General features: G+C 42.2%; 1 protein-coding gene across 1 annotated transcript; it reads left to right on the top strand.

The window, feature by feature from the left end:
- The first annotated feature begins 1,624 nt into the window (after positions 1 to 1,624).
- Positions 1,625 to 16,735, top strand: LOC132885864 (protein FAM171A2). The gene is made up of 8 exons (XM_060920385.1): positions 1,625 to 1,715; positions 2,789 to 3,016; positions 8,335 to 8,427; positions 12,880 to 13,032; positions 13,138 to 13,317; positions 13,978 to 14,088; positions 14,885 to 15,011; positions 15,166 to 16,735. Exons 1-8 carry the CDS (start codon positions 1,625 to 1,627, stop codon positions 16,733 to 16,735), a joined length of 2,553 nt encoding a protein of 850 aa, XP_060776368.1.
- The last annotated feature ends 1,214 nt before the right edge of the window (positions 16,736 to 17,949 follow it).

Below are 17,949 nucleotides of genomic sequence, written 5' to 3'. Positions count from 1 at the left end.
ACTGGATTTACTAGTTTACTGTAATTATGATCCGGCAGCTATTTACACCGGATCCAGTGTAAATAGCTGCCGGAGCGCGCTCCGGCTTGCTCCCCCTCAAATTAAGCAGCGCACTCCGGCTTGCTCCCCCTCAAATTAAGCAGCACGCTCCGGCTTGCTCCCGGAGTGCTCTGGCCGAGGTTCCGGAGCGCGCTCCGGCTTGCTCCCCCTCAAATTAAGCAGCACGCTCCGGCTTGCTCCCGGAGTGCTCCGGCCGAGGTTCCGGAGCGCGCTCTGGCTTGCTCCCCCTCAAATTAAGCAGCGTGCGCCGGGAGCAAGCCGGAGCGCGCTGCTTAATTTGAGGGGGAGCAAGCCGGAGTGCGCTCTGGCAGCTATTTACACTGGATCCGGTGTAAATAGCTGCCGGATCATAATTACAGTAAACTAGTAAATACAGTAAAGGAAAAACTTGAGACTGAAAGGTTTTAACAGTCATCCAAATGACTGAACGTAAACATTGCTACAGTAACATACTAGCTACTATGTTGTTGACATTAGCTAGTGCTAACAGCTAGCTGCTAGTGCACTGCTACAACACAGACACCGACCCTAATAATACAGTTCTTGGTCATTGCCTGGTAACAGCAAATTTATAACGGGCCATGTCTCAACAGACTAAGAAGTTATTTCAATGACATTTAATAACATTTTGTTTATCCTGAGGACCGAAAGTAAATGAAAATGTGAACAAACCTTAGCTGTAATAAGATGGCGACCACCGGCTCCAGGGACGACCCGCTGATGTAGGCATGTTACCCAGCCTGACACAAAATATTTGTAGGCATCCAAACTCTTATACGCTTTCAGATCAATACCTGTGTATGGCGATGGGTTTTTAACGACATAGGTATACAGATCATGTGGGCCGAAGTCAGGTAAAGGCGAGGGCTTCGTGTACTTCCGTACGTCAGTGAACAATCCTGGTGGAAGCAGGTAAACGTCGTTCTCTAAGCCTGCTAACCTCAATTTTTGCAAATACCTCTCCCTCTGCTCGCCCTGTAAATGCCCTACGTCGCTGGATAGTGAAGGTGTTTTCTGCATCTCGCTCCTTTTTCTTTTATGTTTTTCATTTGTCGCCTTCCTCGCATTCAAACTGATTCGAGCCGTGACGTCCAAAATGGCAGCCTAACGATGCATCACATGACTTGGTCACGTGGGTGAAAAACCTCAATAAACATACTGTATCTCATCAGGCCTAAAGGTATAGTTGTGAGTAACGTAGGGAAATGTCTCCCTCTGGCGGTATGATGCCGCAAACGCATATTACTGCACTCAAGCGCGTGAACACTTGGCAAATATTTATCATGCAACGCTATTTTTCCACCACTAGATGTCACTGTTGCTGTTTTTTAAAAACTCCTGGAACAATCAAGCTTCAGTGCGCGACAGCTGCATCCTGAAGAGGAGGAGGAGGAGAGAGAGGTGGGGGGAGAGGGAGAGGAGGAGAGAGGGAGAGGGATGCGTCGCGGTGAGGATGCGCGAAACGCCCCTAGCAACAACCATCTTTAACACACACACACATACACACACGGATGAACAGAATAGAAATGGCTAACGTGGAGTGAACGGTGATGTCGGATTGACGATGCCGCCCGAGCGCGTGTGCCGTTTTTTCGTCTTCCTCCTGCTTTTGTGCTGCACCGAGAGGACGCACGAGAAATCGGTGTTGGATCCCGGTGAGTGCTGGAAGGAAAGATGCGGGGAAGGGTGGGGATCTAATCTCTAATCAATTACATCAGCCAGAAAGCCCTAAACAACATCTTTATGAATAATAATAATCATAATAATAATAATAATAATAATCGATTATTCGATTAACGCCTATTGTTTTGATGAATGATATTGAATTGATGAATGATAGTGAATTGAGTTTATTACAGGAAAACTGTCATGCTGCTATAAAAGAGCCTCTTGCACCCTTTTTAATTGAAACCTGTTTTCATTTGAATCAGGTGTTCATTCGACGCCCATTCCGATTAAATTAAAAAAACAAAACAAAAAGAAAACATGACAGCTTGTTTCAGCACCAATCAGATGACATCATGTGAGATCTGCAGGCCTGTCATTTATGCAAATTAGTCATGTGAATAACACACTCACACGCTCACACACCTTGCATTGCTTTGTGTTTGTAAGACCTGAAGCTCATCCTGCATGTGCAAGGCCAGAGATGTGAAGCCTAATTTGCACCAGAATTACACTTAGTAGCTATTTAAAAATGTATTCTTCAAGACTTGCACCTCATTTGCATGCTGCATTTGCATATTTGCAACTTTACCCTTAAAATATGCTTTTCGGTGGCATCCAAGATATTTATCTTCCGATGAACTTGTTTCATGCTTTATTTTCACTTTACCCACAATGCCATTCGACACCCTTTAACGTTCATGCTAATATCGCAGCCAGTGTCTCAGTCTCGTAGCTGCGAACTAGCCGTAACTCTCCTCGTATAAAGTTTGCACCGATATCTTCATTACGTCTATGTCAGATTCCTTCGTAACATAATATTTAACATGAAATGTCTCAAAAAAAGTGATTCCTGGCTAAAGGGATAAATTGGATGGATGCTAGCAGCAAAACCAGACTGTTATCCCTTATGCTTGGGATCGTTGAATCCCCGCCCCCTTCAATTCAACTCAGATTACCACCATAATCGCGAAATATGTCAATCTAAACATATTTAATGTGTTTCTGGGTGGAGATTTGAATGGACGTTAATCATTTCCTGTTTACGGTGTTCCTCTTTCAGAGGTACAGGTGAGGGTCAAGGTCTTTGACAGCGGCAACCTTTCGCCCCTGTCCGATGCTGCCATCGTCGTCCATGGCAACCAGAGTGTCCTGGCATCCAGCCAGGGGGCCAGTGATGATGCGGCAGTTGTGAATTTCCAGTACCGCATGGGCACATGGGTAATCATCACAGCGTCTCGAAAGGATTACGTCACCAGCTCAGTGCCGTGGCACGCCAGCAAAGTGCCCTGTGAGTAAACATTGAAAAAAAAAAATAATAACAGTAATGCTACATCGCTGTCGAATTCCCAATTCTGTTTGGTGAGATGGTGGTGATTGATTTCATTCATAGCAGATGATTCATAGGTACTTAGATGAAAAACGATCCTCATTTTAAAATCTGTCTTCGTGTATCTTTGATATGGCGATGTTTTCTGTAAGATGTTTATTTTCTGAAGGGGTCTCCAGTGTTGGTGTTTTGTACCAGTCAGAAATGATGATTTGCTGGTTAGCTGCAGACACCGAACAACAACATGTGGTTTCATGGCTTTTGGCAAAGATTTCTGGTAGCTCTTGAACAGTTACTCTCACTCTCAAAGCAATAAAAAAATGATAACTAAATGTTGGACTTGCCAAAACAGACCCTATGGTGTGGTGCTGACATATCACATCTGGTGTGAAATTGGAGTTAGGAAGCAAAATCCTACATTAATGTCTAGCCATGTAATGATATATCATCCGACGATAAATTGTGATACAAATTTATGACGATTCAAATCGATAAAAAAATGAAATGCGATTATAATCAGACTGCATAATCTATTAGTTTTTTTAACTGTAATTGCATTGTGTAGAGGGTGCAGGAACGTACAGTAGGAGGAATGCATGTGACTTCATCCTAGGTGGAAGTAACACAGCTCTAATGCTGTGAAAACACACACAAACCCCCCCCCCCCCCCCCCCAAAAAAAAAAAAAATCTAACATGGAAAAGAGCTGTTGTGCAATTGACTGTCCAAATAGATTTAACAAGAAATCAGAGCTCTTTTTTACAGACTGCTGAAGAGAAGAAAATGGAGGGAGTACAAATGTTCATTAAAGTTTATTAAGAAAACACCTATTTGTTATTAACTTTTTCATTTTTAATAAAAGTAATATTTTAGTTAATGGGCTATTATATTTTACTCCAACCTTTGCAAATGGGGGGGAAATGATTATTTTTGGTTATTAATAAAATGGAACAAAAGCATTTTTGTAATTTCATAAAATTCATATTTAAGGTGATAAAGAATAGGAAAATAAATGTCACATTTTTTTGGTTGTAAAATTTTCTTCATTTAAATTTTTTTGCCAAAAAAAAAGTCACGGGGAAATTGAATCGTGAATTGGGTTCAGGATCGTTACATGCCTGATAATGTCATAATATGTGTTTTTTCAGATCTACACTACCAGTCAAAAGTTTGTATCCCCCACTAATTCATTGGATTTTCTGTCTTTTGACTATTTTCTACATTGTAGAACATTACTGAAGAAATCAAAATTTTGAAATAACAAAGTAGCCAGCATTTACTTTGATGACGCTTTGCACACTATTTGCATTTTCTTCACCAGCTTCATGAGGTCATCACCTGGAATGTTTTTCAATTAACAGGTGTGCCTTGTCAAAAGTTAATTAGTGGACGAGTTTCTTGCCTTCTTAATGCATTTGACATCATCAAACAGGAATGACTGTTATAAATAATAAAAATACAGTAAACAGCCCTAGTCAACACTACAGCTGTAGTATATTATGCCAAGAACCGCTCAACTATCCATCCATTATCTGTAGCCGCTTATCCTGTCCTACAGGGTCGCAGGCAAGCTGGAGCCTATCCCATCTAACTATGGACGAGAGGCGGGGTACACCCTGGACAAATCGCCAGGTCATCGCAGGGCTGACACATAAACACAGACAACCATTCACACTCACACCTACGGTCAATTTAGAGCCACCAGTTAACCTAACCTGCATGCCTCTGGACTGTGGGGGAAACCGGAGCACCCGGAGGAAACCCACGCGGACAACATGCAAACTCCACACAGAAAGGCCCTCGTCGGCCGCTGGGCTCGAACCCAGGACCTTCTTGTTGTGAGGCGACAGTGCTAACCACTACACCACCGTGCCGCCCCACAGCTCAACTAAATAAAGAGAAACCACATCCATCATTACTTTTAGACATGCAGTGACTTTTAATTAATAAAAATAAAGACAAAATGCTGAATTAGAAGGTGTACAAACTTTTGACTGGTGCTGCCAGTCCAGAAATTAATGTCAGTATTCAATGAGGGAATTTTTGAATATTTTCAGTAGCATCTTGAACACTGCCTTTAAACACAAACACTTGAATTTAAAAATCGGGGGATGGAAAATGCGGACTGAAGAAGAATCCCCCCCCCCCCCCCCCCCCCCCCCCGCTGTCATTTATGCAGTATGATGTATTTTGATTTGTCGTTCTGTAAAATGATGGGACAAACACAGGAGACAAATGAAAAAAGACTCCAACAGTGATATATGAATGAGAAGATGGAAAGCATTTAATTAAAACATCTAAATTCAAGGTATGAAATCAGGCATGACTCAGACATGCCTCAGGTTTCTACATGACATAAAACTTTCGGTTGGATAATTAGTTGTTTCCTTGCTCAGTGTTGACCGATTTTATGTTTGAAGAGATGTGGGACATGGTGATGGAGTCAGATTATGAAAATAAATGATGATGTAGTGTGAGGTGGATTGTTCTAGTCTCATCATGTCTGTCTGGATTTGAACAGGGATGTGATTTTTCCGCGAATTCGCGGAATTCCGCTTTTTTCACCTCAAAATTTGAAAAAAAATTTTTTCCGATTTTTCGCTCAAAAATCCTCATTTGTATCCTATTCATTCTGACTTTCAGTAATTCCGTCATTGAGATGAAACGAGGTACGTGATTGGCCCATCGCTCTGTAACAACCAATGAACGCGCTTGTTAGATAGCTGTACGTAAGCTCGCTTCATACAAAGAGTTGAAAGATGGCAGCCTCCGTGATCGAGCGTAAAGATGCAAATCGAGTTAAAGAAATCGACAGAATAGTGAAAAACAAGTTCCGCTGGGAATGGTTGGAGAAAGAGGTTGCTACAGACATTGGACATAAGACTGTGAGACATTTGTTCAGTGATTTCGTTCTTTGGGGAGAGGGCAGAGGTCTCTGGCTGTCAAGTTTGGGAATGCTGGGACCTCCCCTGCCCGAGCTACGAGCGTGCAAAGTCGGGCTGGAGCCCGGGATAGAAACGAAACCTAAGCGGAGCGCCGCGGCTCGCCTCGGAGCGAATTACGTCCCGAGGCGCAGGGCTAGCGCGCCCTGCCCGCGCTGGTTCTTTGGGGGGAGGGCAGAGGACTCTGGCTGTCAAGTTTGGGGATGCTGGGACCTTCCCTGCCCGAGCTACGAGCGTGCAAAGTTGGGCTGGAGCCCGGGACAGAAACGAAACCTAAGTGAGTGAACACAGTAGTTTTGAATATCCTTAAGTGAGTGAACACTGGGGTTCTGAATATCCTTAAGTGAATGAACACTGTGGAATTATGATTATCCTTTGGTGAGTGAACACTATAGAGTTATGTATATGAAGTTGACATTGCTAGAATAGAAACTGCAGAAAAAAAGTGACTGATATGCTGGAACTGGACATGGATGCTAGTATCTTTTTTCTTTGAGAGTTCCTGAAGACTTGTGGATGAATTCTTATGTTGCATCATGTTTGTTTGAAAAGGCACATTTAGGTATGTTCAACTTCAACAGTAATTGAAAGTATAAATTTTGTTTTTCCTTATACAATTTTCTATTTATTCTAATGCAGATGATTTAATTTAGAATGACATTTTTAGGTTTCATGTTTTGGCTTTTTGTCAGTTAAGAATCATTGAATTTACTATAGGGGCTCAGAGTTGCATGTTGACCATTAAATTGGCTTGAATTTGTTAATCATGACAAGTTTTTTCTTGTGTGTTTGCTTGCCATTTTAGTACAATTTTTAAGTCAGAAAACCCCAGAACCCAGGAGCTTCGGGGGGCTTCGCCCCCCTTGTCCCCCCACCAGGGCGCTGCCCTGGGTCAGCTGGGGGCCTGCGGCCCCCAGACCCCTGGCTAAAATTTTCAGATAATTTCACCAGCCCCAAATCACATCCCTGTTTGAATGATATAATGTTCATGATGTCATCTCCTGCTTTGGGAACAAGTGTCTGTGATAGAAATGCAGTTATTCTGATTTTCAGCTTTTTTTATGAAGCAAAGCTTTAAGCACAATGAGATTTAGCTGTAGCATCTGCCAGAAAAGTCCCTGTGTAAGTTCTTACCACAGGAACGAGAGAATGAATATTTACAGGTACTATAACATGCGTGATAACAGGAAGGAACTTGTTTCCCAGACATTCCAGAACATCCAGTGTAACTGTAAATGGATAAAAAATTATAGTCATATTTTGACAAACAAACAATTGGTATTGGCAAATTGCTGTGATGCAGTGTTGTAGTTGAGTCACTAAACCTCGAGTTAGAGTCCAGTCTCGAGTCTAGTGTTCAAGTCCAAGTTATTATGAGTCAAGTCCACGATTGATCCGAGTCAAGTCCGAGTCAGATCTGAGAACAAGACTCCAACCGCACCATTTGACGGTGGCTGTTGCTGCCTTGATGCGAAAGTGTCTCTGCTACTGTGTTGGACTAACGTTACTGCTCAACTGCCCCATTTTAGTTAACAGGCTACAGATAAAAAGCTTGTTCATTGCTTAGCAAGCCCTGCCCACGAACAACAGGGCAAATAACATGAGAAAGGGTTAACACTAGCTAGTTCATCGCTCAGTTAGCAAGCCCCGCTATCAACAGAGCAATGAACTTAGCGCGTCACTTCCTTCACTGTGTGGAGTCTTGCCAAATGATGATTGAAGTTCGAGGTTGTCCCTGTCATCTCCCTAATAGTTCTTCTACATATGGAACACACAGCAGTGCATTTTTTCCCACTGCACAAGAAGTCTGTATAAGCAAAGCAGACAATCCTTGGGGCATCCTCTCCAGGCATTTTAGCGCTATTGACGTTCGTTTGTTCCTGAACATGATGCATGAACAGGTGAATGTGCATTCTCTTGCACAAAATTAGTATAAAAATGAATGTAGATATAAATATGCCAAATTATTATGGTATGTTACAACAAATAAAGAAAAAATCAGAGTCCCTGTCTCCAGTTTACAAGTCCAAATGCAGTTAATGCATGAGTCCAAGTCCGAGTCATCAGTGCTCAAGTCCAAGCCAAGTCACGAGTCCTTAAAATTAGGGCACAAGCCAGACTGGAGCAATGCTGTGATGTATCATATATATATATATATTTCAAGTGGTATTTTGCGTTACACCACTCTGTCATTGGTTATTTTCTTCTTACATCACACCCCCAAGTGGTGTTTAATTCCTTAAATATTAATACAGAATGTAATGTGTACATACATATAAAAAATATAGAATGCACAAGCACGTTTTTATGACTCTGTCTCTCTTCTATGGTATTGCAGTATTCTCCTCAGTCAGTCTGTACCTTTTGGCTCAAAGACCAGGAACCCTCATCCTGTATGATGATGTCATCCATGTTTTTTACGGCTCTCCAGGTACAAAATGCACTAGATGTTCCTATTTGACAGACATAAGCCAACGTTCTATTGATTTGCTTGCCTTTCTACCATATTTAGCCCCATAGAATTATTATGGCATCTACAGTAGTGGTGCTAATAGAGGCCCATTGGGGCAGACATCATGTTGCCCCATGCTCGCTCTGTGAACATTTTCAGTTGTGGAAGAGCAACAAATGGTACAGTTAGCAGGGTTGCCAAGTACCAAATTGGGATAGTTTGAAAATCTAGCGAATTAATTCAAATAAACGTCTACAAATAAGTGCAGACAGTGTGTCTATGATGTACAGAATCATTTCTATTGTAAGATATTTTGAAAATGGTTGGGCTGGGGAAAGGGGGGTTACGGAGCGGAGAATGTCCCGGCATCAGAAATGCACGTGCACCACAGTGACCTTGTTTTCCCGTGAAAAGGCTGAGAAAATGTCTCCCTTTTTCAGTGCCTGAATTTGGTCTTTTGGGATATAGTTGGGCTGGAATTTTTGCTGAAACTTGGCAAACTCACTTGCTGTATCAAACACAACTGAACGACATTAGGTTTTCAGCAAGCTGCCAGACTGTATGCTGCTGACTTTCAACTGCCTATTCTGGGGTTACTTTAAAAATTCAATCGATAGTAGCCTACAGAAAAAATCAAGTGTGATATCCTCTTGACTTAATTTAGTTTGAGTCAGTGTCTTTCTCTCTCTCTCATGTGCACACACACATAACCTTTGTATCTTCAGCTACTTTTCCTGACAGTTACTATTTCCTGCTATTGTTACCATAGCAACAACATCCTCGAAAATCTGATGCTTAACACAGTATTCTAGCATGGACCTGAATTATTACATTTTTATATTTACTCTCAACAACAATAATAATACAGTGTCTTGCAAAAGTATTCATCCCCCTTGGTGTTTGTCCAGTTTTGTCACATTACAAGCTGGAATTAAAATGGATTTTTGGCGGGTTAGCACCATTTGATTTACGCAACATGCTGACCACTGTAAAGGTGCAAATTGTTGTTTTATTGTGACACAAGCAATAATTAAGATGAAAAAACATAAATCTGGAGTGTGCATAGGTATTCACTCCCTGCTAAAGTCAATACTTTGTAGAGCCACCTTTTGCTGCAATTACAGCTGCAAGTCTCTTGGGGTATGTCTCTATTAGCTTAGCACATCTAGTCATTGGGATTTTTGCCCATTCCTCAAGGCAAAACTGCTCCAACTCCTTCAAGTTAGATGGGTTGCGTTGGTGTACAGCAATTTTCAAGTTATGCCACAGATTCTCAATTGGATTGAGGTCTGGGCTTTGATTTAAGCCATTCCAAGACAGTTAAATGTTTCCCTTGAAACCACTCCAGTGTAGCTTTAGCAGTATGTTTAGGGTCATTGTCCTGCTGGAACGTGAAACTTTGTCCCAGTCTCAAACCTCTGGCTGACTCAAACAGGTTTTCTGCCAGAATTGCCCTGTACAACCCCGATTCCAAAAAAGTTGGGACAAAGTACAAATTGTAAATAAAAACGGAATGCAATAATTTACAAATCTCAAAAACTGATATTGTATTCACAGTAGAACATAGACAACATATCAAATGTCGAAAGTGAGACACTTTGAAATTTCATGCCAAATATTGGCTCATTTGAAATTTCATCACAGCAACACATCTCAAAAAAGTTGGGACAGGGGCAATAAGAGGCTGGAAAAGTTAAAGGTACAAAAAAGGAACAGCTGAAGGACCAAACTGCAACTCATTAGGTCAGTTGGTCAGTTGGCTATAGGTCATTAACATGACTGGGTATAAAAAGAGCATCTTGGAGTGGCAGCAGCTCTCAGAAGTAAAGATGGGAAGAGGATCACCAATCCCCCTAATTCTGTGCCGACAAATAGTGGAGCAATATCAGAAAGGAGTTCGACAGTGTAAAATTGCAAAGAGTTTGAACATATCATCATCTACAGTACATAATATCATCAAAAGATTCAGAGAATCTGGAAGAATCTCTGTGCGTAAGGGTCAAGGCCGGAAAACCATACCGGGTGCCCGTGATCTTCGGGCCCTTAGATGGCACTGCATCACATACAGGCATGCTTCTGTATTGGAAATCACAAAATGGGCTCAGGAATATTTCCAGAGAACATTATCTGTGAACACAATTCACCGTGCCATCTGCCGTTGCCAGCTAAAACTCTATAGTTCAAAGAAGAAGCCATATCTAAACATGATCCAGAAGCGCAGATGTCTTCTCTGGGCCAAGGCTCATTTAAAATGGACTGCGGCAAAGTGGAAAACTGTTCTGTGGTCAGACGAATCAAAATTTGAAATTCTTTATGGAAATCAGGGACGCGTGTCATTTGGACTAAAAAGGAGAAGGACGACCCAAGTTGTTATCAGCGCTCAGTTCAGAAGCCTGCATCTCTGATGGTATGGGGTTGCATTAGTGCGTGTCGCATGGGCAGCTTACGCATCTGGAAAGACGCCATCGATGCTGAAAGGTATATCCAGGTCTAGAGCAACATATGCTCCCATCCAGACGACATCTCTTTCAGGGAAGACCTTGCATTTTCCAACATGACAATGCCAAACCACATACTGCATCAATTACAGCATCATGGCTGCGTAGAAGAAGGTTCCGGGTACTGAACTGGCCAGCCTGCAGTCCAGATCTTTCACCCATAGAAAACATTCGGCACATCATAAAACAGAAGATACGACAAAAAAGACCGAAGACAGTTGAGCAACTAGAATCCTACATTAGACAAGAATGGGTTAACATTCCTATCCCTAAACTTGAGCAACTTGTCTCCTCAGTCCCCAGACGTTTACAGACTGTTGTAAAGAGAAAAGGGGATGTCTCACAGTGGGAAACATGGCCTTGTCCCAACTTTTTTGAGATGTGTTGTTGTCATGAAATTTAAAATCACCTAATTTTTCTCTTTAAATGATACATTTTCTCAGTTTAAACATTTGATATGTCATCTATGTTCTATTCTGAATAAAATATGGAATTTTGAAACTTCCACATCATTGCATTCCGTTTTTATTTACAATTTGTACTTTGTCCCAACTTTTTTGGAATCGGGGTTGTATTTAGTGCCATCCATCTTTCCTTCAGTCCTGACCAGCTTTCCTGTTCTTGCAGAAGAAAAACATCCCCACAGCATGATGCTGCCACCACCATGCTTCACTGTAAGAATGGTGTTCTCCGGGTGTTGGGTTTTGCCACACATGGCATTTCCCATGATGGCCAAAAAGATCAATTTTAGTCTCATTTGACCAGAGGATCTTCTTCCATGTGTTTGGGGAGTCTGCCACATGCTGTTGGACAAACTCCAAACATGTTTTCTTAAGCAGTGACTTTTTTCTGGCCACTCTTCCATAAAGCCCCACCCACTCTGTGGAGTGTATGGCTTAAAGTGGTCCTGTGGACAGATACTCCCATCTCCGCTGTGGATCTTTGCAGCTCCTTCAGTGTTATCTTTGGTGTCCTTGTTGCATCTCTGATTAATGCCCTCCTTGCCCAGTCTGTGAGTTTTGGTGGGCGGCCTTCTCTTGTCAGGTTTGTAGTGGTGCCATATTCTTTCTGTTTTGCTATAATGGATTTAATGGTGCTCCCTGGGATATTCAAAGTTGGGGATATTTTTTATAACCCGACCCTGATCTATACTTCTCCACAACTTTGTCTATGACCCCTTTGGAGTGCTCCTTGGTTCTCATGTTGCTTGTTTAGTAATGTTGCAGAGTCAGGGTCCTTCCAGAACAGGTTGATTTATACAGACACCATGTGACCGATCATGTGATACTTTGATTGTACACAAGTGGATCTTAATCAAATAATTATGTGACTTATGAAGTGAATTGGTTGGACCAGCTCTTATTTAGGGGTTTCATACAAAAGGGGGTGAATACCTATGCACACTCCAGATTTCTGTTTTTTTCATCTTAATTATTGCTTGTGTCACAATAAAACAACAATTTACATATTTATAACTGTAGGCATGTTGTGTAAATCAAATGGTGCTAACCCGCCAAAAATCCATTTTAATTCCAGCTTGTAATGCGACAAAACAGGACAAACACCAAGGGGGATGAATACTTTTTCAAGACACTGTAATTGTATAAATGCGAAATCTCTTGTGATAACGGCAATTAGCTCTTGCAACAATTAGAAATTGTACAAACTTTATTTTATTGTCACTGTACAAGGTTTCTTTGCTGACAGGCCGTACTTTGGTTTTACACGACTAAACCACTAACAAGGTTGAAAGTAACAAGAGTAAGTTTTTTTTTTTTTAGCATAGAGTATCAATGTTATTTCTTGGAAACATGCACATTGTTGTTGTGAAGAGCACTTTCCCTGTGTTTAAAATGCCTTTTACCTTAAATTTACATACATGTCTGTGATGCTAATATGAGTTGGACACAACAACCCTGATTTGCTCACACAGGAGGGCGGAGCCAGCCATGGCTGCACGTTCCAAGGCGGAGCTTGCAGTTGAACTCCTCCTTCTCTGAAATGACTGCTGTTTTGACCACTGCCAGAGACATGAGTGAAATCAATGACTTCCCCTACCTCCTGGCGCTGGAGCTCAACACCACAGGTCATATACCAGACAGAGAGATTGATATCACTGTAGATTTTGAGAAGGATATACATACTACATAATAAACTACTGCATGTAAATAATGTGTGTATGTTCATGTAGGAGGAGAGAACAGCTGGACGGATTTGACAGTTGTAGCTGCAGTCAGTGCCCAGCTGTTCGACCGGGAAGGAAATGAAGTTCAAGTCACAGAGCCAGTTCATTTCTCTGTTCCTCTGCCCTCCGACTCCCGTATCCGTTCGCCCACCAGCATACCTGTGTGGGTGTATAACATGAACACAGGTATACATACAGAGAGAAACCTTAGAGAATTACTTAAGTAATACATTTTTGTAGTGGTGTACTTTCTGTTGAGCTGTTGTTGGAAAGGGTGAAATGTTAAAGCTGGTGTACCACAGGGTTCCATTTTGGGACCTCTACTGTTTACTATTGTTTCTTATTCTGCCAAATTCCCAGCTGAGGCAATTTCAGGCTTAAATATAGTCCCCCATTTTGTCCAAAATTTGGTTGCCTGCTAATTCCCACCCACCAGCCAGCTTGCCTCTATCATAAAATAGACACCAGTTTGGGAAGGTGAAGGCTAACACATTTCCTCTGAGGCTTGTGAAGCCAGGCAACGACATCTTTTTGAAATGCTGCTCATTTCGAGTCACTGAGCAGCATAACAAACTCTGGGGAAAGCGCTATCAACCCTCTTCCACATACATGAGCTCACAGGTTGACAGGGAAGAGCCCATCCAGAGAGCATAACCAATCTTGCTGTCTTGGCTCCTGGCTGTGGGTGGCTTTGTCATCATCGGGATCATCTCAGCGAGAGGGCAAACAATTTTCTGTTGCACCACTTAGGAGCCAGATTTGTTCTATGTTTTAATTTCTTATTTGGTAATAATAGCCCTTTTAGTCTTGGCTAACTTGTAAAAACATTGATTTTGCTTCTTGCAGGCCTTTGGGTAAGAAATGGGACTGGCTATATTAGAAGAGATGGCTCTCATTTTACATGGGACTTTATGGCTTCACGATTGGGATACTGGATCGCAGCTTTCCCCTCATCAGGTAAAATACACAGGCACATTTATCCTTGTGCCTTGGTTCAAACACACAAGCCCAGTCATTACTCACTTGCTCAGAAAATAGACACATTTGTGCCGTATTAAGAGGTGTTGGCTTACTTTCAAAGTGTGTGTCAGTAATTTACATGGGGAAAGTTCTCTGTATTCATTTGTCTTATGCAGGTGCTCAAGTTGAGATTCTAGGCTCCCAGTTCAGGTTATTACACTTACCTGTATTTAGTTTCTGTCTTTGAGATCACCAGGTTCCTCTTGAGTAGAGACATCAGAGCCAGGGTTTTTCAAAAGTGTTTAGACCACTACCTGTAAAGGCAGCTCTTTCCTTTTCAAGTTGAAAAAAACCTGTATCATGTGTAAGGCTACGGTCACATTACAGCTTGTGATGGGTTTGCAAATACTTGGCGATGAAAAATTGGTAGCATCGCCACCAATCTTGCAATGCACAACGAATATTCTCTGAGCTTCGTGAGTTGTTTTTTGGTGCGTCTCCGCTTCGTCAGTGGCCAAAAACATTGTGAAAAATTTCAGTGCATGCACTGAAATTTGGTGGTGATGTTTTCATCAGAAAACTAAGCAGTAAATACTTGCAGATGGGTTTAGGAATACTTCCCGAAACTCGGGGAAGCATCTCCACCAAACTGTATGCTTATTTTCAGCAAAAATAAATAGAATTACATGATAATGTAACAATTTAAAAGGTGCTGTGTGTGATATTCAGTAGTGTTTCTAGCTCTATAACAATTGTTCAGTGATACATTAGTAAAACTGTTATTGCGTTTTAGGACCTGGTTTGTCTCACCCGAGTCTGAGGGATATCACTGCATACCATACCCTTATATTGCTCTCCATCCTGGGATCTCTGGCTCTGCTTGTACTGGTACTACTCTGTGTTCTCCTCTACTACTGCAGGTTGGTGGGTGTGGCATGTTAGTTTTTGTTATTTCTTTTTGAGTGAAAGATTATCCAAAGTTGTTACTGAAACAAGGTCTTCAAAGAGGCTCCATCATGTATCAACTCACATTGCACATGCACTCACATTCTTGTTTTTGTCTCTTGCTGATAGACGGAGGTGCCTGAAGCCTCGGAGACAACAAAAGCAAGGGCAAGTCTCAACTGCTCTCTGCAACTCCAAAAGAGACCAGGGCACCTCCACTTCTCGCCTCAACCTTATCTGCAGTGGTCATGTTGAAACCACCGCCTCAAACGGCGATCCAGAGGCCAGCAAACCTGATGCTTCGACATCCCACGAATACAAGAGTGCACGTGATGAGTTTGCCAAGCACGTACCAGCACACAAACTGCGTCATTCGTCCAAGAATAAACAATCCAAAGGGGCCCAGCGAGGTGCTGAAAGCTTCCCTATGAAGGTGCATCGTTCCACAGACACAGGCAGCCTCGACAGTACCCTCCCCCATGAAGACTACAGTCGCAACTACAGCCCAGATGTCAAGGATCATGAGTACCGTCGCAGACATGTCGTTAATGATAATCGTGGATACACGGCTGACCCACCTTCTCCACCCCTCTCAGACAAGCCACCAGAATACTCGCAGGTTTCCCAAAGTCAGGACCATCTTGCTCGTCCAACAACACTGAACACGCAACCTGGTCAGATCATATTCTGCAGCTCTTTAGATCAAATGACAGAGAACATGTACCGCAGCATGGTTCCAACCCTGGTCATTCCAGCACATTACATGCGTCTGTCGTCTGAGTTTGGTGGCTCTGAAGCTGCAAAGGATGGCCAGAATCAGGCTGAGAGGGAAAGGGAAGGCCAAGGAGGGGCAGGTAATGGTGGTAGCGGTGGAGTTCAGAGCCAAGGTCACCAGGTCCAGAACCAGGGATCAGGTCAGTTGCAAGCCCAGCAAGTAGTAGGGTCCCCAGACGGTTCAGAGGAGAACGTATGGGCATCCGGAGGTCCGTCAGCACCAGTCCACATCCCAGTGCTCTTTAATGATTCCACCATGGCCCAGATGAATGGAGAGCTCCAAGCACTTACAGAAAAGAAACTTCGAGAACTAGGAGTCAAGCAGCACCCTCGTGCCTGGTTCATATCACTTGATGGACGCGCCAATGCTCACGTACGCCACTCCTACATTGATGTTGCCTCAGAATTTGCTCACAGTGGCGCTAACAGCAGTAACCACAGTGCTCAAAGCACCCTGAGTGCCCCTGCTGGCACCAGTAAGGATTGCAGCCCAGACACAAGTCTCCAAGATACTCAGCAGGAGCGCAAGCAAGTATCCGGACGGAAGAGTAAAGAGGAACGGCATGGAAATGGGCGAAAGGGGCATGGAGGAGGCAGCAGTGGTGGGAAGCAGTATTCCAAACTCCCTTATCATGACCCTCTAGATCTTGCTGGTGGAGTTGGCCGTATGGGAGCAGGATCACCTTTGGAAAATCCACTGACTCCCCTCCTGGATGATGGTCCAGAGGAACCACGAGGGTCACCAATGCCACGAAGAGGTCGAAGCCGGGGGAACAGCTCACGTAGTAGCAATAGTGAGACCCAGCGGGATTCTGTCACCAGCCCAGAGGACGATAACGACCCAGATGATAAGGATGAGAACAAGAAAAGTCCATGGCAACGCATAGAGGAACGCCCACTCATGGTTTTCCATCCCAAGAAGTAAAACAGTCACAGAAAGCGACCAAGTCACACCTTTTACAAATGAAGGACATGCCCATATGGGTCCTGAGTCATGTTTGACACCATCACTAAAAAGGAGGTAATTTGTGGAGAAAGGTGTGCTCTTGTTTCATGATGTGGCTGTACGCAAGGATATACCACGATTTGTTCAAACTGGTGATTGTAAGCAAATTTTGCCTATATTGGGACAAGAATTTAATCTAGTTCCTCCAAGATTGATGAAACAATGCCAGAATCATTTTGTAATTAATCAAATACCATCCTTATATCACTGAAAACTATATCTATAGCTCTGACATGGATATGAGATTAGTAAAAAGATGAGATTCTGGGAACAGAAGAGCAGATGAGGTGACACTCCATCATAAGACATATTCAGCACCTCGATGATGCCTGACTGAAGTCCCTTATCGTAATATGAAATGGCATTTTACCATATGCCGAAATAAAATATCCCTTAATGTACAATATATATGTTTACATTCAAATATGGCACAAAAGACGTCACAAAACTACGTACAAGACTGTTTAACTTGCTTCTCAGTTAGAATGGCTTGGTTGTTGTTGTGGATTTTCGGAATAGTGCCATAATTGAGATGGCACGTTCAGGCATTGTGTTGAAGAGTGGAAATGTACTTTTACACCACTGGATGTTTTCATATGTTCATATTTGATGTCGTAACACACCATTCCTGTATATGTCCTATTTCATATTCACAGTGTACATTTTTATGTACACACAGAATTCCAAGATCCAACAGGAAGCATTGTGTTACTTTATTCATGTATTATTAATGTTTTTATATTTTTTTTAAATATCAATATGGTCAAGATGAATTACGGTATGAACAGTATAAACAGTGATGATAAAATGGTTTCGAGCCAAACATTCCACATCAGACATTCCCGGTTAATGACCAATGCTTGTGGATTTCACAGGATTTGTATCACTTTATACAGTAGCTTATTACTTTAATTTTTATTAGATGTAGTTAAAGTAAATCTTTTTTTCATTTTTTTAAATTCCTGGTTTTTTTTTAATGTATTTACCAAGAGGTGATGTTTTTTTTTCTCTTTTTTTCATCATGTCAAGCAAAAAAACAAAAAAAAGGCAGGAAATTTTGATTTGTTTGTGTATACATGGACGTGCCAATGCGAACTTTTCAGATCACAAGTTACTAACTGTAACTTTTAATC

The sequence above is a fragment of the Neoarius graeffei genome, chromosome 5 (genome assembly GCF_027579695.1).
Source record: "Neoarius graeffei isolate fNeoGra1 chromosome 5, fNeoGra1.pri, whole genome shotgun sequence".
In the NCBI taxonomy this organism is placed as follows: domain Eukaryota; kingdom Metazoa; phylum Chordata; class Actinopteri; order Siluriformes; family Ariidae; genus Neoarius; species Neoarius graeffei.
Note: the sequence above shows the minus strand (reverse complement) of the source record. Positions and strands in the feature narration are given on the sequence as shown.

Bases quoted from the DNA above. Each gene is read 5' to 3' on its own strand.
- LOC132885864 (XM_060920385.1), top strand. From the start codon at position 1,625: ATGCCGCCCGAGCGCGTGTGCCGTTTTTTCGTCTTCCTCCTGCTTTTG. The intron at 13,318-13,977 runs GTATACATACAG...TGCTTCTTGCAG, and splicing joins GGTGTATAACATGAACACAG to GCCTTTGGGTAAGAAATGGG. The intron at 15,012-15,165 runs GTTGGTGGGTGT...TCTTGCTGATAG, and splicing joins GTTCTCCTCTACTACTGCAG to ACGGAGGTGCCTGAAGCCTC.